This window comes from Alligator sinensis, unplaced genomic scaffold (assembly GCF_000455745.1).
Source record: "Alligator sinensis unplaced genomic scaffold, ASM45574v1 scaffold755_1, whole genome shotgun sequence".
In the NCBI taxonomy this organism is placed as follows: Eukaryota; Metazoa; Chordata; order Crocodylia; family Alligatoridae; genus Alligator; species Alligator sinensis.
Genome location: NW_005842955.1, coordinates 64057 through 84998, shown reverse-complemented (window position 1 = coordinate 84998; position 20942 = coordinate 64057). Strand labels below are relative to the sequence as shown.

The following is a 20942-nucleotide window of genomic DNA, read 5'->3' as shown; positions in this document are numbered from 1 at the left end:
CCCCCTCCCCCCCGCCCTGGCCGCGCGTGGGGGGGGGGGGGGGGGGGGGCGATCCCCGCTGCCCCCCACTGCCCCACGCTCAATGGTGGGACTCTGCCATGAGCCCATGGAGGCCCTGATGGCCACTGCAGCAGCTGGTGAGTGCAGGGCTTTTTTGGGGGGGCTTTTTTTTTTTTTTAAGTGCTGGAAACCAGGGCTGGGCGGGGCAGCCATTGACAGGGCTGGGAGAATGGGCGAGTGTCAGGGGGCGCTTTGGGGATCTGAGGGAGCAGGCAGGGGATGGGGCCTGCTGGGGGTCCCCCCATGGTTCAAAGGCTTCAAATCAATTCAGACCTTTTAATTGGCTCCCAGTTTGATCTGGATTCGGAGATTCGGCTGCCGAATCAGGCCGAATCTCCACCAAATTGAATCAGCAACCAAAGCTTCACACAGCCCTAATATCCTGCCTTCCAGCTTTTTCACGTGGCAGGTAGAGCCTTCAAGTTTACTGTTTGAGTGACTTACACCGTTAACACTTATTTTGCATATGTACTCCAATACAAAATTGTTTCTGTCATATTAGTTTTATGCAAACATATTTTTATGAACTTGGATAAAATAGAGTAGTTTAAGGCAATATTTGCTATGAATTTGAATATGCATGCACTGTCCCTTAACCACACACACATACTCTTTCACACCTTTAAAAAGTAATATTCTATATATATAAAGGGCTTAGTCCATCTGTCTGTGCGTCTGTCCATAATGCTCTTGGGGGGTGTGGCTCCAGCCACTGCTGCATTTAGAATGCCTGTCAAGAAGGGCTCTGGCAGAGTGGGCCAGACGGATGCAGAGCAGGGTGGGACAGGGGTGGTATGGGGCCAGACACAGTGCAGGGGGGGAGGGTATTACAGGGCTGGATGCAGAATGGGGGCCAGAAGGTGGTGCGGGACCAGACACGAGGCAGAGTGACATGGGGCCAGACACAGAAGGGTCAGATGGCACGTGGCTGGACGGGGTGTGGCGGCAACATAGGGTGGTAGCTGGCAATGGTGGCAGCCACGTGCAAGCTTCCCCCCCTGCTCCCGGGAAACAGTGGCAGCACGGGGTGGTGAGTGACAGTGCTCCGTCCCCCCCCACCCCCCTCCAGTCATTCTTGATGGGCAGTTTGCTAGTAGAAAAATAAGTAGGCAGGCATCTCTGATATAACAATATGTAGAAAGAAGAAAAAAGTTAAGCTTTAGCTTGTGTGGTCTTTGGAGCATCAGACCCAGGACTGCAGTTTGCAAGGGGACAAATGTTGTAATCTCTGATTAATGTCTCATGCAACCGGACTTTCTGTGAATCGGTTGATTAGGCTGGAACAACCATGGTACCTTAGTCTTTCCTTCTTTTGACTGGCCTTAGGAAAACATAAGCACCATCAGCCTTCCTTGGTGAGGTGGTAGCCCAAAATGAACACACCTTCTTTAATATTTACCTGTATCTCTAGATTCGTTGTTCCAGTTTGTTCAACTGTTGGTCATCTCCAAAGAGATCTGAATAAATCACACAATCACAGCTTCTTCCCTCCAGTAATATGGCCTCATCTGAATTCAAAGGGTAGGAATTTGACGTTAGGTCAGTTTAATGTATCAGTCAGTTTTACATATCTTCTTTTATAACAGCAATAGATGGGCTTTAGAAATATGGGATTAGATAGAGGTGCCTTCACAAATGCAGTTTTCACTAAGCCCTGCTCGATGGGTTAACTCGATGCAGTGAAGATGACTCAGGTTACTCAAAATTCCTACAAAATTTTGGCAGCCTCAATAATTATCAGTATTGTCTATCACTTGCCTCATTTTTTCATATTTGAATGTTCTTAGAATTTCCTACATTTTTTGTTGCTTTTAACTAGCAAAGCTTTTGGGAAGCAAAAATGAATTTATTTGGCTTGATCACAAAAAAGGGTCTCCCATTGGTGACAGAGCCTGTTTTAGTTCAATAAATATAAAAGTTAAGCAAAATACTAAGAGTTTGCAGTAGAAGGATGTTTGAAATGTCTATGCACTAGGCCTTACTCGGATAAACTTATATTCCTCCCATGTCTTTTGTAGAGTTGTTGCCAGTATGTGTATAACTTCACTATTCATGTGTTGAAATATGTTGTCTACTTCAGGCTTCCAGTGGTGCTAGTCTAAACACATTTTGAGTTTCATTTTTTAATAACTATAATATGGGATTTGCAATATATATGATTGTTCATAAGAAATAGATAAAACTGCATGGTTAAGAACTAAAATGAAAAACCAAAGCTGAGCCTGTATTAAATCATATTATAGGACTCAAAGGGAATTCTGTTTTTCATGTAATTGCCTATTAAGATAAAGTTTTGCTTAAACATTTAATGTATTGAGACTATTGTCTGCATCTGCTTGTGCACGTAAGGTATAAGAGAGAAAGTGCAGTTTCTTATAATGTGAATAGTTAGTTCTTTATAGTAGATTTCAATTTGTTAATTATATTTGAACTCAATTTACCGCTATCCTGCATCAATTGAAAAGTATGTTTAGAAGAAATACTTACTCAATTTTATACTTTAACTGTACTGGGAAGTTTTCTCAAAATGGTTGTCTTCTGCAGATAGCCTGTCAGATAGGGAAAAGGAAAGCAAGTGCAATTTTCTCCAAGAAGACAGAGACTCTTTAATGGCCCATTGTAGTTTTAAGACTGTAATGGCGCCACCAGCAGAGAAGTTCTTTGTTATAGTATAACTGATATTCTTAACATTTTAAGAAGCAAATTGAGACAGCTGCCGTTACCTTTAGTATTCTGTACCTAATGTAAAAATAACATGGTTATCTAATGAGGTATAAATTATAACCCATTTAAAATGAAAGCTGGAAAGAAGTCTCACCACTGCTAGTTTTTTTATTTAAAAAGTAAAATTTGGCAAAAAACCTACAATTTAATCTCAGATTGATATAATAAAAATACAAGAAGCTGCTTTTCATAACCAAGTATATAGTTTTATGTATTACTCAGATGTATGAAACATGTAAACAATTCTGACTCGTGCCCTGTGAAGAATACATAATGAGCTCTTGATTGAATCAAATTCATTTTAAACAGAAATTAATTTTTATAGGATGTGCTCAAGGTTCAATTGTAATTCCATTTGAGGCTGGAGACTACAGGAAAATGGGCTATGGCCCATTCTTTCCTTTCCCCCAAATGCTTCCTGCCTGCTGCATCCCACTTGGTAGAAGCAGAATATGTTTAAAAATCCATTATTTTTTTATTGGCGAGGACACTAATGGAGGCCTTCCATGACAGCTCTGTTTTACAAGCTGAATACTCTAATTAGGCCGGTTACTGATCAGTTGTTGGGATATCGATTGTGTCATTTATCAAATAGCTGGAAAAGCAGATTCTTTTCTCTGTTGTTGTTGTTAATTTAAGTCTGCCTTACCTACTGGGTATCATTCTTTAATTTAGTACTAGTCTGTCTCAATGCTGGGCTTAATTTAACCAGTAACATACTTACAGAAGATAACACATTTGGTTCCCGAGGAATAAGCAATAAGTGTTAAATCTTCACCGTGTAACTTAGATTTCTGTTACAGAGAAGGCACACACGATGGTTAACCATGTGAATATTCTATTTAACTGGCTCTGAATATAATGAGGAGAGGAAAACATTAATCAAATGTGTTATTTGTCTAATGGCTGTTGAAAGAAGAAAGGAGCTTATGAGACTTGATTTATATTTGCCTCTGTGTTGTCACAATTAAGCTCTCAAAATTGATCAAAACTGAATTGAGATGGCTCTTGGCTACTACTGTATCTTGCTTGGAAACTTTTGCCTTATAAGACTCTAAGAGTTATGCAAGCATTATGCTCCCGAACCAGGAATGTTATTTAAACCTGGGCATGTTACTGACATTTCTTTCAGTATCAAGCACAGCATTCAAAAATCCGTTGCTGTAGTATCTTCCAAGTATCTTCCAAAAATACCACCACACCCTATGACACAGAATGATGTTGTACCTTGACCTCTAAAAATCTGATAGGGAATCACAAAGAACCAATTATCAAAATATAATTCTACCAAATAGCAATTAGGCAAAATACTGTACTTTACTTACTATAGATTTTCCCTTTATGTTAGCTATATAAAAATGCTCAGGGGGGATTCCTCAGGTTGAGAAATAGTGATTCTTTTTCTTTCAAGCAGTTGCTCCAGAGAATAATTTAGGAGCTGCCATATGAATGCTGGAGTCGCTGGAGGGTCAGAGGTTATGAAAATTAAGACAGACTGGAGGTGTGGCAGAATTTTTCTTAGTTGCTAGCCAGAAGTCCTGGGCTTAGGAATTATAAAACCTTAGTTACAAAGCTGCTCCAGAGTGTGACTGTTGGAGCATATGTGCTCAGTCTCTGAAAGAAGGGAACCAGCTGGCTGGCAAAGAAATACCATTGGCATTGCCTGCGTTCTTGTGTTGACAATGCCACAAGCTGCCCTCCCAGATGGAGGAATTAAGTGAAGCCAGTTGTGGGTCAGAAAAGAAAGTCCTCTTTTCTGCTAATCAGCCTTGATTATTATTTGTGCAGTAGTAGCAATCTCCTGTTTCATGGTCAGCAGTAATTGATGATCATTCTGAAGGCATCTTTCATGTTTTGGCTTTGAGAGTTAATAATGTGCAACAAAAACCTTAGAAATAATGCACAAATACAGCATGATTTAGTGATGACTTTTTCACACTGTATTTTTTTATACTAAAATATGTGGTTCTGTTTCTTCTTAGGAGCGTTCAGACCATGGAGTTTTTCAAAAACCAGCTTTTGAGGGCAGTCATAATTTTACAGCTATCTCCAGGCTCAATGATACTGTCCAGCAGCAATTTGTAACTTGCAGTCCCCAGGAAAGACTAAAAGGTATGTACTGTACATCCTTCTTCATGCCAAAAAAGTGCTTTTTTGTTTTCATAAACCCTCGTCAACTAGAAAAACAGTTAATTAGAGTAAGTGCAGACTGTTACTTTGAAGCATGAGGATCCAGAGAGGGTGGGAGAGCTGACTCAGAAGTTGTGAATTAGATTCCTGGCACAAATTCCAGTTTAAGTAACAGTTTTTAACTCGCTGCCCCAACACGTAAGGTTGGATAAAAAACAAATAATAAGTGCAAAATATATAGTCAAAATGTTTATTTTCTATAGGTCTTTAATGAGTATCAATGATTTAAAAAAATCAAATGGTTTAGATTTTGTGTCCCAGCTTATAATCAAATATAATTTATGTTGTAATGTAATAGTTTACAAGAATTACTAGTTTAGTTTAAGACTTAAATATTTTTAAATGGCAGAAACAGACTATAAATTTACAACATAGTTATGACAAAGGCTTGAAAGTTGGGAATGTAGGCTGTTGCCATTCAGAAACTAGTGTGTAAATATTCAGCTAAAATATCAACATTAAATTTTGCTCTTCTCCCTTACCCTCTCACTTTGCTTGTGGAAGAATCCCATTACCTACCACACAGGACTCTGAGTCAGCAAGGTGCTTATGCAAGCTTTTGAATTCATCCCATTGGTTATCTCATCCATTTAATGGGACTGTTCATGTTCTTAAATTGCTGAAGTACCTCTCTGAATCAGGAAAACTTAAGTTTTTATGCAGATGAATGATGGTACCGTAGTCTGAATTTGCATGATTTTATCCAACTATCTAGGTAAACATGTATTATAGAATAATAGACTAGAAAGAATAATCTTCTAGACTGCTATGAACAATGTATGGGATGCTCGTAATTGAGGGCAATATGTTCCTTTGAACTCAGGGTCCATGCCTGTAAAACTTGAGCAGAGCTTTCTATTATATTCAAGGATTTGTATTGATTTCAGTGGCAATTTTGCTTGAGTAAAAACTGCAGGTTTAGTTTTAAGCATGTTAAATTAATTTAAAGTTTAATAGTTAGACTTTCCTCACATGAGCAAGTCAGATCCCAACTTTGCTGTTCTCTTCCCTTACATGTGTGGAACTCCCTTCAAGAGTTCTGTAAGAAAAAGAACTGTCACCATTGCTGGCCTACCCTGTAGAGATAGCCATTGTGTAAGATGGCACAACTGAAGGGAGGAGGAAATGCTTTTGCTTAACAGTTATTAGCTGCCCAGGAGACATCTCTACCCCTCCCGCCTAGAAAAAAAGTGACCAAAAAAGATCAGTACTCTCTGAGGGATCATAGCAGCAGTCATGTTCTACATGTTTTGCTCTTTTCTACATTTTTGAGTTAAAAAATCTGGAAAACAGAGGAGGAGAAAGACGAAAGCAATGGCTTGGGGAGGACAATCCATATAAGATGTTGAAAAGATACCAGTATCATGGGACATGAGAGACAAAGAGCTGTTCCTGGTGTTTAGACAAAAGACCATAGCCTGAGAATGGATGGGGAGTTTGGAGCCAAGAGGGGAGCAAGATCTCTAAATATTACTGAAAAACGAAGATAATTTCCTGTGTACTATGATTTCCACATTTTAACAACTTAATTGTATGGTAAAATGGGAGATGAGAAGACAAACAAATACCTGCTTAAGACAGTAAATGCATGGGATGGGACTCTGGGTTTCAGAACTCTATGCAAGTGATTCTAAACCTTTTTACACTCAAGACATCCCTCAATAAGGGCTAACTCTTAGCTTTCGCTCATTTTTGATCACAGAAAAGTAATAGAGCAATTCTTTTGTTGCAGAGAACTCAGAAAAACTACAAATGGTCACACTGTCTTTGGCACTCTGGATTCCTGTTTAAAATTCCTGGGTTTATTGTGTGACTGGTGCATAGGTATTTGCACATCTGACAGTGCTAATATTGAGTGGCACCATGTGGCACCCTTAAAAGGATCTCACAACACCCTGGTTGAAAGTCATTGATCTATGCAGATCTTAAAAGAAAATTTGGCCTAAAATAGTGTTGTAAAAGAGTTGTATTTATCATTTGAGTTTTACAACAGAACTATCAACAGTTTATGTATTAGGGTTGTTGTTGGTTTAGCCATGTTGGTCTAAGGACATAGGCAAACTAAATTAGTTGGGTAAATGTGATATTTTTTATTAAACCAACTAAATAGTTGGAAAAATTGTTCTTTGTAAGCTTTTGCGTACAAACACCCTTTAGGCACAGGGAGTATTTGTTATTGCTTTGTGTGCTCTCCTGGGTGGAATGGAAACAGAGCAGCAACAAACTCTCCCTGTGCCTGAAGAAGGGTGTTTATACCCAAAAGTTTGCAAAGGACAATTTTTCCAACTATTTTACATTGACCCGAAGAACCTTGTCTGCCTATACTTTATGTAAAGACATGTCTCTAATAGTGTTGCCTGTCTTTTCACCTTCTGATCATTTGTTACAAATACTTGTGATAATTCTAATCCTTCAGTGACATCTGCATTGGTGGGACCCTGGACCCCCACAGGGCGGCCCAGTTATAAACTTGAAATTGTTTCCTGTGTCTGCCTAAACTGAACAAAATCTAGAACTGGGGTCAGGCTTTTGCTGCATATTTGTACAGTGACTTGGGATCTCAGTCCTTTAGATATAGTAGAAGGAATAATAGTAGGAATAATAACAATGACTACATCAATAACAGTAATAATGCATTATTATTATCTGTTATTACTGTACTATAACAAATACAAACATTTAATGCCAGGAGTTTAATTATGTTTAATAAAATGTCACATTTTTGGTTCCATTGCTAGTCATTGCTCTATACTTAATCTTCTAAAAGCTCAACAAATGCCAGCTTTTTTTTTTTTTTTTTTTAAGATTCTCTTTTATTATACTTGAACAAGACAAAATATAATGTCTGGAGAAAAGCTGTTGTAGCCAAAGCATAATATTTTGTCTTGCCTGTGGATATTTCAATAAAGGCAGCCTTTTTTTTTTTTAAAGGGAGCCTTTTTTAAAACCCAGTATTGAAATGCCAATGTTCAGCCTATTTTTTCATGACTGATACTTGTAACCTACAGGTCCTCACTTTTTTTCCTGCCAAGCTGTTGCACAGAAACTGCATTTTTAGAACAACCTATTCGAGAAATAGTACTTCAGTGCCAACAGCTTCAAATTTCTGGTGCTGAATGGTTACTGGAATCTGCTTCATCAGAAGTTCCTTTATTTTCAAAAAAGTGTCAGGGTTGCAAGGGGATTGATATAATCTCTCTGGTAAAGAGGTGGAGTTATGATAAAAGATATCTTCAATAGCTTGGCAAGCTGAATCTTCAGGGACTATACAAGTATCTACATTTACAAGCGTAACATTCTACATTCATGGAAAGATTAATTGATTGGAAACTTACTGATTCCTTATTTTTAAAATGTTGCATGCTGTCACAAGTTGGCATATGCTTTAAGAACAAAGAAGCATTTCTTGCTCTAAACAGATTAAAATCTGAAAGCCTAACTGTCCCAGTTACTGGGATAATTGTACCTTTTGCCCCTGTTAGCCTCCTCCTTGGCCCTTCATCTGTGACCTCTCTGTTGGGGTGGAGTCAGGTAATTCTTCCGTCTCATACTTGGCCCCACTTCACTAAGTCCCATTTTAATTGTCTGCAATACTGAAAGTCCCTTCTGGTACAGCAGTCACTAGACAGCCTTTTTAACCCCAAAGTTGACTTATTTAGAACTAAAGCATTTAAGAGAATTAAGATTTTAAAGGAGTAAACCAGTGTGTAGATGAGTCTGTTTGCTTTAGAGTTTACCATACTCTTGCTATCAGTCTAAGGGTTCCAACTCATGTAGACTCTCTCTTCATACTCTTGCCTTTTCAGCCTGTTTCCTTGAATAACTCTGGACAGTTTGACTTTATTTTTTCTCCTGAGAGGGGCTTTATAAATGTCTTAAGTGTCTTTGAGATCTGTAGGCCACAAGTGAGGAGGAGAAGGAAAAGACACTGATATGGAGATGAGAAGATGACTTGTGAAAAGAGTAATAAGGTGTAAGTGGTGCTGTAGATGTAACCAGAGGGTGCCTGGAGATGTACGGGGATGCTGCTCCAACGCGCTGTAATTATAGCACGTTGGATCAGACTTGATTAATCGAGTCTGCTGGAGTGTGTAACTTGGTGTACTCCAGCAGCCTCTGCATCTCATGTGTTCAGCATCCCCACACTTCAAAATTACGGCGGGGTCACTTTAACTAAAGCTCGTTCAATGAGCTTTATTTAAAGCACCCCTGCCACCATTTTGAACCTTGGGATGCTGAATATACAAGACCTGGGCACTTTAATTAGAGCGGCGTTTGGACGCTTCTTGCCCCCCAGAGCCCATGTAAAGACACCCAGAGAGCCTTGCTAATGAAAAAAAGAGAGACAGTGGCATACAGGGGGAGAAGAGAATGAGATTGCATAATATGAGTTATGGTAAAAGTGTGAATGGTAGAAGGCAGGAGGAAAACTGAGATCTAGGGTTTCCAATAAAGAAAGTTGCCAGCAAGTAGGAGAAAGCATCATGTGTCAAAGAGGGGATGGTTAAGTTAAAGGTGAAAAGAAAAAAAGAAAAACAGTTGTGACTTTAGAATAACTTCTGGCTCCAGCTCCTTGCTGAGGATGATTATGTTGTTCTGTATGTTTCTCTTGAATGAAGAGAACATTGTTTTGATTTGTTTTCATGAAAGTGAAATTTTTGTTTTCAGAAAAATGTATTTTCAGTTGCCCTGCAGATTATGGCACTACCATGAAGTAGTATGACTACCTTTACCTTCATTTGGGGTCAAATTTATTTCTATATAGGATGATTTGCTTTACTGGGGTTACAGAAGAATTAGCTTTTTGCAGGAGGGAGAAAGACAGGGAGAAAATAGTCATAGGAATGCAACACTCATCAGATATATCTGGAAGGTGATACATGCTTCACAGGACAAGAATTAAACTAGTTTAACCTACTGGTAGTTAAGTTAATTCTATATGGAAGGGAGTGAAAATCCATTCAAATACATTAAAGCAGTTGGGGACTTTCACAACACTATAAGCAAAGTTTCACTGTATTTATCTTTAATTATGCATGTGCAAATCTGCAAATCAGCTCTTCAAGAAATCCCAAGGGGTATATTTTCTGCTTGGTGTGATTTTAATTCTAGTTTAGTTAGTTTAGGGATTTGAATAATTTGTGACTCAGTTCAGGATTGCTTCAGGCCTTCCAGTCCAGTTTATTGATCAGTGAACTGGTGGAATATACTTGCTACTACAGTTTGTTTAACCCATTGTTAGTTTCAGATCTCCCTATGTCTGATCACGGCAATGCTGAGAATGAAGTTCCACCTCCTCTGCCACCACACCCTACTGAGGAACTACTTACTGAAGATTATAACCATAGGTTTGGATATATAGTTATTTTATTATGTATGCCTAGACCTGACCACTTATGATTTTGATGACAGCTCTAATTGATTAAAAATGCTGTTGTTATGTATGCAAATGGATATAGAATTTGTGCTGCAGTAGTTATGGTCAAGTTAATATTTCTTTAATATTAACCATAGCAGGTTATTTTAAAGTTTAATATTTTGTCTACTTCAGTAGTTCTCAAAGTGTAGTGCACTTACTGCTGGTGAAGCCTGGGCTGCAGTAATTTGCACATTGCTTGGCTTGTAAAGTAGTACAGAATTTAAATAATAATCTAATAAAATTAGACTGGTTGAAAAGTTGCATACTAGTGAGTTTTACGTGTGATGCATTAGGTCTTAAATCCTAATAACTGCTTGTCTGATTCAAAGTGTTACAAACTGTTTATTGATTGTCAGCCTTAAAATGGGAGATTATTTTTCATGAGAATACCTGAAATGTGCTGTGTATCACTTTGAGGCAAAAAGGTGTAGCAAAGAAGACCTCTGTGCAATTCAAATACAAAACAAAATTTTAAAGGTGATTTTTGTAAGTAGTTAATTCATGAAGCAAAGCCTTTGAGATATTTTGAAAACTATCTTGGTCATTGCAAAATATGCTGATGGAACTTGAAAGCTATTATTTGCTGAATAAATGTGAGAAGCTTGGCATTAGTACTGCAAACTTGTGACTGAAATAAAATAAAACAAAAAATATAGCTGGTTAAAAACTGTGCTATACCACTGACTTCATTGGGAAAGCATAAGGCATAAGTCAGCACAACATTTGTTTCAATGTGCAATATTCTCATTCTGAAAATAGAATATCAAAAGATCAAATAATATGGTATCACGTTTTTTTCTGCAATCTTATATTCATCATGCACACATAGAATCTTCTAATTTTTTTCCTTCTGCTTTACTTAATTTAATCAAATGTTATTAGAGTTTGTTTTATCTCTTTAAAGTGATGTTCCCTTTTTTCAAAACTATCCAAGGAAACCATGCAAACAAACTAGTATAAGTGAATGAAATGTCCTCTTATATAGTTCTACTTAAGAACCTTCTCTGCAACAATGGTGGACAGTAGTGCTTGCATCATTCACTTTGAAAAAAAACAGCACCATTGGTTCTTGGATAGTTCCCCCTTCTGTTAAATAAAATCAGATTTAAATAATTTGTATAAATAGAAGTTATCATTGTTAACAATCGGGGGGGAGGGTAATATAGGTATAAAATGAATACATGTGAGTTGAAGTGCTAAATCTCACAAAAGAATCTTGAGAATCAAAGATTAATTTAAGATGCATGACTGCAAACAACTGGAGGGGAAAATACATTTATATTGTGAAAGTTTTAATTATTACACTTGGTTTTGTATCAGTGCCTAAATATTTTGCATGGCTTCTTTCTACAGCTCTGTAGTGGATTCAGCAGCATATTTAACAGATCAGCACATCAACTTCAGATCTCTGACACCAGCCAAGCAGCCTGAATCAATTAATCTGAAAGCCTCAAAAAGCATGGATCTTGGTAAGAGGAGGTGGGGTGACTCATAGGTCATCTTTTTAGCCTTAGCATTTCTCAGTATCTCCTTATTTTCTGCTTTTGTTTCTTAAACACATATATCAGGGAGCAAGATATGCAGACATGATGGAGTGGTGGGGACAATGTTCTGCCTCCTATAGCATCTAATTACAATTGCCCTTTTTATTGAAGTTGGATAAAGGATTTTTTTCCAAGGGCCACTTTGCCATCCATTGTATTGAAATCTTAGCTGAGGAAATGTAAGAGCCTTTGTGAGAATGAATTAAACAAATTGCCAGTTATGCCTTTAAAATGATCCACTCATCTAAATCTATAGCAAAACAATAAAAATGTTATTTTCTTAGAGAATTCAGATGGTTGCAAAACTCCATCAAAGGATTACTTTCTTTAGACAGGTTAGGTTTCATCAATGGCAATAACAAAGCTGAACAAAGTGTTGCAGTAGATATTTATAGATGCTTTGAATAGTAGTAAAATTATGGTCCAGTACCTATTAGCAGAAAATTTTGCAGGGTGGGAGAAACTAAAAGGTAACTGTTTTAACAATATTAATAACAAGCTTTTTGTTTTTCCGTCACCAAAATAGTTTTCTACAGTGAAAACCAGAGAGTTCATTACATGTTTAAAAAGAGTGTCTTTTTTAGGAGCAACAAAAAAGAAAAGAAGTTTCCAAGTCCTTGAAGCCATAAAGAACATTTTCTTTAATTCTTTGGTGTAGCATCTTTTACTCTTTATTTGGGTCACAGTCCAGTAATCTTGAGTAGCACTGCTGGGGTAACATTAAGAATATGATTCTTTGTTTTGTGGAACTCAGAGCCTTAAATACATCAGGAATGGAAAAGAATGCATTAATTGAAAGGAGCAAACAATCAAAATAAAATTTAGTTATTGGCAGGCATCCTGGTTCTCTCTGTTCAAAAATCACAAATTCTCTGATGAAAAGCCCCAAGATCTGCATTTTTCTGTGATTAAAATTAAACACCTCTCTCTCTCTCTCTTTATATAAAATATACACGCACACATGTATCAGTTGAACACAATGCGTTAATATATTTGCAATTTGAAGCAGTTTGGATGCCTACCAGTACCTCAGTTACTATAAAATAAATTCTTAATACCTGTAAATTTTGGCATTTGATTTTGGGTTTTTTATCATGGAAAATTAGAGCTCCCCCTGCCCCTTCACTCACCAGGGCATGGGTCCAGCTGCGGCTTCCCGCCCCCCCGCTTTGTGGTGCTGAGCAGCCCTGATATGCCAGTGCCCTGCCCATGCCATTGCCTCTCACTCCCAAGCCACAGCTCCCTGGCCCTGCCGGTGCCCCTCACTCCCCACCTACAGCCCCCCACCCCACTCCAGCCCTGCACCCAGGTACCAGGGCCATGGGGCTAAGGACCTGGGTCTGCAGCCCCCTACCCCAGCCGAGTAGAGCCCTGGTTGCCACCCACAGGAGGTGGCAGCTGCTGTGGCCAGAGCAGAGCCCAGAGCAGGGCAGGGAGGCTTGGTGCCACCACTGGGAGCCCTGTACTGCCATGGTGAACCACCCTCTGCCCACCTGGCAGCAGCAGGAGGTAGAACGCTGCACTGCTGCCCCAACTGCTGTCAGGTGGGCAGGGGTTGCCTCACCATGGTGGTGTGGGGCTTCCAGTGACGATACTGAGCCTCCCCCCTGCTCTGCTCTTCTAAGCCCTGAGCCTAAAGCCACCAACTCACAGCCACCCCTGCCCTGTGCACAAATCCGGTGGGTACGTGCCCCCCATGTCCTCCCCAGAGCCCACACAGTGACAGGGAGCCAGCTCCTCCACAACCCCAAAACAAGGTGCCCATGGCTCCATGCCATTCCCCGCCCAGGCCCTGTGGCTGTTCATTCCTACCCCAAACTCAGGCCCCAAGCCCCACTCACCACCCCAGCTGGACAGGAGCCCCAGCCCTGCCCAGCTCCCTGTCTCTCTCACTATGGGGGCCTCAATCTCTCCCCCCCCCGTACCCCTGGTTTACCTGTGTGAGGTTGTGGGAGCTACATTCACGCTGCCTGGCTAGCACAAGCATGTGTGCACGTGCACATGCACGTGGCACCCCCTGCCTGATTGCCCTCCTCCCGCTCCCCCCAGCCCCTTGCAGGCTGGAACTCTGTCAACTTTCAAGGGGAAACCTGCCATTTCCTGCATTTTTCTCCTTAAAAAGAGAAAATCTGGGTTTTTCTCCTTAAAAAGAACAAATCCACATTTTACTGTGTTTTTCCATGATCAGTGGAAAACCCAGATCCCTGGTTATCAGTCTGGTTAAAAAAAGAATCCTTTAGCTTCCTCATATGTGACAGTATGAAATGTGTACAAAAGTATTTTATACATTTAAAGGTAAACTGTGTGTGTGTGTCTGTATGTGTAATAATTGCTTCAAAATGAATTAAAGGAGAAATAATGTAGCTGCACAAATCAAGGGTTATGTACTATCTCTTCATTTAAGTTCATGCTTTATTATTACCCAAACTCAATAAGAAGTTTGTGCCCAAGTGTAATCTGCTTTCTTGTTCAGTACTGCTAATTATTTATTGGAAAAAAGGCTATTGAATAGAAAATTGACTGCAGCATTACAAAAAGCTGTATAGCTTTTGAGAGCAAATGGACTAAAAAACAACATATATAGAGATTGCTAAACAGAAAATATGGGGAAAGAAACTGGGAGCCCTGGAGTATTCCCTAGCAAAATATAAAGTACCGTATACAATTTTGCTACAGGTTTTAAGATTTTAGACAGTTTTGGGTGGGGAATGGAAAAGAAAAGAAAGGGAAGGGCACTAATAGGAGATTACATATTTATTTATTTGATTTCAAGAGTTAGTTGCTAGTGAAACAATAAAATACCAACTAATGAGCTTTTTACCAGAACTTTGTTTTATCTTTTTCAGTGCAGCAAGTTATGCTCATGATGCTCACTTGCCCAAGATCCCTTGCCCACAATAATAGGTGCCACATATGCACAGAGAATGACTTGACCTCATGTCATGTAGGAAATCTGTAGCAGAACAGGGAGTTGAACCCACATCTTCCAACTTTGAAGCTAGGTCCCAAATATTGGACTGCCGTTCCCCTTTGTATACTATATTTAGATTAATATAAAAATCCATAAATAATCTAAAAATGTACTCCCCAAAGCAACAGTTATACAAGAGAAAAGCAGTAATAATTATAATAGTCCCAATAAGCCAACATCTGCTTTAAATCTCACTCCATTATCAAAAGTCAGGGGAAATAAATAAACCTATTAAAGTGACTAAAAAATAACAAAACTAGGTGCTAGGAAAAAAGTTCAAAGAGTAAGGATGAACAGTTTAATTTGGTTAACCATCACTCAGCAGTTTGTGCATTTGTAGTTGCTACAGGGAAAGAGGCAAAGAAGCTTTTCTTTCTTCCGGCATAGCAGCAACATAAATCTTGACACTAATTATATTCATTTAAGGGGTTTCCATCACTGGCATTCTAGCCATCTTGTTTCCAATGTTTTGTGAAATATAAAAAGCTATAAAGCTGGGGCCAAGGAAAAGGCATTTAGAAACCGCAGTATCAAAAAATCAGGGACATGGGATTTTTATCAAATTCTACAAGTTAGTATGGTCTGTTTGCAAAATAATATTCTCCCCTAAAGCCACTTGGTGCCTGATATGCTGCATCAGTCTAGAATGGCAGACCAGCAGGTCCATCACTGTGACAGAAGAAGAGTTTCATCCTTAATTAAATCATAAGCTGCCCAAGGCAACATTTTAAACAAGTTAGCAGTGAAGTGGATACTCAGCTTTTATGTTCTAAGAGATTACCTTGTCTCTCTTGTCCAGGGGGAACATTCAGAAACCTATCACTGTCCAAAGACCCTCTAAATTGACACCTTTTCTAGAGAGGTTTATGTTATAGAGCCACAAGGTTTCCCATCTCATGTTGCCAATGTTTTCATAGCAGACTTACTGAGAACTCTTTGAAGTTTTAAACATAATTACTGTTTAGCTACAGAAGCAAGGTCATATGCTTGCTTTTGAAATTTGATTAAGTTTATTCTTCTGGCCTCCTTTGAGAATTTACACCTCACTAAGCATCAAGGCTGGGATCTTAGGCACAAATTTTCTGCTCCTTTCAAATGTTTACTTAGAAAGTGCTAATAACTTTTAAATGAGGCTGTATCATCTCCTTGTTATGTACATGAGGTTGGTCCATGCTGTTTCTTGTAGCAAAAGCCAGCTACTGCTTAGAAATTACAAAGAAATCTTGTAATTAGGCCACTGGCATTAGTTATCCCCCCCAAAAAACCCACTACAGAAACCTACTTAAAAGTGAAAATAGGAACATTTCAGGTTACTCTGTAGTCATTCTAATATGGGGGTACCCACATACTATATACAGAATTCTTATTACATGCAGAAATCTCCTTGAAAAACTGAAAAAACTTCACAAAGACTCTCTTTTTGAAAATTATACATCACTTACAAATGGAAGTCATCTTCCATGTATCAACAATAGTCTACTTCTGTTCTTTGTTTATAGCTTACTTGTCCCAGTACCTTTATGGCTACATTGCCTCCCATTTTGAGTGGTCTCCTAATTGGTATGTAGCGAGCAATTCTATTTATGTTGCAAAAAGGAGAAGAAGCCAACTCACTTCCTTCTAGCTATGGAGTTAACAAAATTATAAATAATTAAAAGTGTCGGAGTAATGTAGTTGTAATGGTCAAGGATATATGCAAGTGTCATGGATTTTTGTGGGTAATATCTTCTATTGGACAAGCTTCATGGCTGGGACAGATTTAGACAAGCTTTTGAATGCAGTGCAGTCTTCTTCACGTCTGAGAAAAAAGCAGGCACAGAAAGCACTTAAAACAGTCTGGAGGGCTGTGAAATAAGGGAACAGAGAAATTCCCAGGGATAGTTAACAGACAAGAAAAGATAGCTTGATTAGTGGAGAGGGTCATTATCATCCATGGTATGAAATAGAATTAGTATGAATCAGGTAGATTATAGTGAGCCGTGAAGTCAATCAACATCTGTGTTCAGTCCTTGGTTCTTACTGTCTAGCCAGCTTATGAACTTTTGTTCCCAGGCTTGCCTTTTGAAAGTGTTTTGTAAAATTCCCCTGACCACAAAGAGAGTGAGGTCAGAAAGTGAGTGGTTCTGCAAAAAAGGTTCTACATGTGTTTTGTGTGCATCTATCCTTAATATTTTTCCTGTGATCATTCATTCTAGTGCATAATTTTAGTTTAGTTTCACCCACATAGTTTCCACGAGGGCATTTCTTGCACTAGAAGTATACCACATTTTGGGATAGAAAGATATAGGATCCATGGATTCTCATAGGCTCATAGTCAAGGTGTTAATTCTTGTAGCACTGGAGAGGCGTTGACAAATTTTGTATTTATTTGTCAAGCAAGGCTGCATCGCATTTGATCTGTGGGGAGTTTGCTTCTGATGATGAGCTGGACAAGATTAGGGATTGTTTGAAAGCCAGGAGCTTTCTAGGAATTTTTCTCTTAGTGTCTGACCTTTTTCTAGTATAGGCTGTAATTGTTTGATAATTCTTCTTATCAGTTAGTGTGGGATGGTAGGTGACCAGCAGAGGTGGCTTTCTGTATTATAGCAGGCTACTGCAGGGTATTTCAGTGGCTCTTTCAAAGATGTGGTCTATTTCTCTTTCTAATTTCTAATTAAACCATTTCTTCCTTAGAGATAAGTGTTAAAAAGAACTCTCTAAGGAGAGATTTTATACGTGTGCATGCGTGTGCACACACGCGCGCGCAGATCTGCTAAGAATATGCTATTGTTACATAGTCTTGGAGTGATGTTACAGCTGTGATTATCCAGGAAATATGAGAGAGGCAAGGATTTTTGTGGATGATATCTTTTATTGGACCTACTGCATGGTTGGAAGAGATTTAGACAATAGAGATGTAAATCTGTTGTTACAAAGACCCTTTTTTAGAGTAGAACCACTTACAATTATTTTTTTTTCTTTTCTACATTATTCAGGTTTAAAAATTTTGAGGGTGCCTAGTCTGTTTTCTAGCTTTATCTGTTTATAACAATTAAATAATTTATTCATGATTTAATACCATGAAATAATAGGAAGCAATTGAATAGATATAGAGATCTAATAGCATTGCTTTGTCATATTCATTCTGCTGAATATTTGGATTTACTTAAATATTTGAAATTAGCTATAAGAAGGTAAAACTAGATTACTCACTAATAACTAGGAGATTTGTGTTATGTTGCCTCTGGCTTCCCTCTCTATCACTGAGTCAAAAAGCGGGCAGGATAAGAGCTTGGGCCATTACATTTGCTTTTATGGATGCAGTGTCTGCAGTGTAACACACACACATTAAGTCATATAACCCAATGCACAGCTAAATATTACTTACATGAAGCATAGCATAGTATATGATTCCCAAAATGAGACTATATGGAGATAAAATATATTGTACTATTATTTGTAAATAAGAATGGATCCAGAGAGAGTGCAATGGTGAAGCTGCATTACCCTTTCAGATTGGACAGCGTTGCTAGAGCTTCTGAGGACTTTTAAAAAGTTCCCAAAGCAAGTGATAATCCCCCCCTTCCCCTCCATGCTCAAAGGCACATCCCATCCCTTTCCTTCTCCCTCCCTGTCCCCATCCTGCCATGGCTACTTTTAATTTCAGAGCTGCTTCAGCTGGACTGCATGGGGGCTGGGCTCAGCAAGGGGAGTCACAGCAGCTCCCTGCATCTACTCTTTTGGGGTACCCCATTGCTGTTGCTGCTGTGGCTGTCCCAGCTGAGCCCAGCCCCTGCACAGCCCAGCTGGAGTGGGTAGGGGTAGCTCTGAAGTTTCTCCTGCCCCCAGAACAGCAGGGAAAGCAGCAACAGCAGAAGGAGGAGGGAACAGAAGGAGAGGGGAGGGGTCATGCCTTTGAGTGCAGAAGAAAAGTCAGGGATGCTTATCTAGTTTGAGAACTTCAGAAAGTTCCCAGATGCTCCCACCTTGTGGTCTGCCCACACTGGTGGGTGGGTTTTCAAGGAGGCTGGTAGCAGGGGTGAGCCTTTATATATTCGCTTCATATAGATATTATCAGGATGCTGCTAGAATATCCTGCAGCATGCCTGGGTGATTGCTTGCTCCTCAGCTATTTTAGAATGAGTGAAAGGGCTTTCTCAAACTTTTGTTGCTGCAGTCATAGTAGCACAGTGCAGAGGGGTACCATCTTGGCAGCAGATCCCAACAACATTCTACCTGCTTTGCTGGGGAAACCAGGACAACTTCTGGAGCCTGTAGATAGCTCACATGACAGCAGCATTATCATTTAAATGGGTGTCTATATATTAATTTCTTCCTTTTACCATTCTGACTTGGTCCATCTGCTTGTATAAAAGGAGTGTCGCAGCATGGCTATTCCCCCTGACGTTCATGCCATTTATTATCTCCTCCTCTTGTACTCCAGGTGCACAACTATTTGGTGTGACTAATGCCCCTTACCCAGATTTGCAAACAAAAGGTGGGCTCCTTCTGCTTTGCTTCCAGACACCTAGGCATGGCCAGCCAAAATCTGCCCTGGAGCAGATGGTTGCATTGATTAGATTTGGATTACTTGCCATGTTTATACCAGTGCATCATGTGTTTTACAAACTTCAGCACAGCATAATCAGAAATGCAGAAACTCAAATATGCTGTTGAGTCTTTCCACTTCACAAATAAGTGCAACACTTATCTTGAAATGTAATGGTAGATGAAAAACAGGAAGAGGAAATCAATAAGTTCTATACAAGTCATTGGAGGATGTTTTTACCTTCCTTTAACCATGTCCCTATACATGCACATTTTCCCCTATATTAGCACAGTTGTATACAAAATAACTGCCATAATAACTCACCAAAATCCATTTACACTTTTTTCACACCCCCCCCAACTGTATTAAAAAGGTAATTTTCATTCAGGATAAATGGCAGCATGGATTTTTTTGTTGTATTGGAAGGTGAAAAATCAATGTGATTTTTTTTTTAATGTGTTGTATTATTTATCTTCGACCCCCTTATTTTCTATAAATCTGTATGCACAGAAATAACTTAGGTTTTGCATAAATGTACTGTAAAAAAACTACAGCCATGGGAATTGTATTCAAAACATGAAAGTGCTGCTTGTTTTAACCTGCAGCAACATGAAATTGAATCATATTAGTGTATAGCAATTTTGTTGTATATCAATTCAGGCAAAGTACTGTTTAGATTTGATATTTAAGGATGTTGGTTTTCATGTGCGATTCAACAACCGTGACCAGTATCCTAAGGTGCTGCTCAAAACCCCTCCCCAGCCCTACAGAAAACAACAGTCCACATATCTCAGTTTGCCAAGCTTGGGAGAACGGAGAGGTCTGTTACCTGATTGTAAATATGGGTGGAAAATTAGCTGTTAAAATATTATTAGGCATACTCAGAGTTCCTTAACCATGGGGCATTGATTAATAAAAACCTACCAATTTCATTTGTGTATTTAGGGATAATTATTAAATGAATGCTAATATATAAGGTATGAAATGCTCCGAAAGAACGCAAATGGCTTTGCCATATTTGTTTCTTTGACATGGAGGAATTTTGTCAGTCACAGATCATAGCCTTTAAAAGCCTAGCAAAACTATGGGAAGGTAATATGATAGAGAAGGATATATGCAGGAGGTACATGGTCCCACTACGGGGAATGCCGTACTGGACCTGGTATTGGCAACGGGGGATGACATGGTAGGAGACCTACAGATCCGTGGTCACCTGGGGGATAGTGATCACCAAATAATAGAATTCACCATAAGACGTCGAGTGGGTAAGGTAACTAGTAGGGTGAAAGTGCTAGACGTTAGGAAAGCTGACTTCAATGAACTCAGGCGTTTAGTCAAGGACGCACTGCAGAGTAAGAGTTTTGAAGAGATGGGAGCCCAGGAAGGGTGGCTGTGCCTTAAGGAAATGATCCTTCGGGCACAGAGGGAGACGATCCCGATGCAGGGAAAAAGGGGGAAGGGGCCAAGAGGCTTCCTTGGCTGACCAGAGAAATCCAGAGCAGCCTA

The 20942-nt window shown here is 39.3% G+C and overlaps 1 protein-coding gene across 1 annotated transcript in view; it reads left to right on the top strand.

Annotated features, from left to right (window-relative positions):
- Positions 1–20942, top strand: part of LOC102378994 (partitioning defective 3 homolog B-like) — a 462493-nt gene that overhangs the window by 397091 nt on the left and 44460 nt on the right. The window contains exons 13-15 of the mRNA XM_025192649.1: positions 4767–4896; positions 10217–10322; positions 11747–11862. Of these exons, the coding sequence (XP_025048434.1) occupies positions 4767–4896; positions 10217–10322; positions 11747–11862 (352 nt within the window). The remainder of the gene's footprint in view (positions 1–4766; positions 4897–10216; positions 10323–11746; positions 11863–20942) is intronic.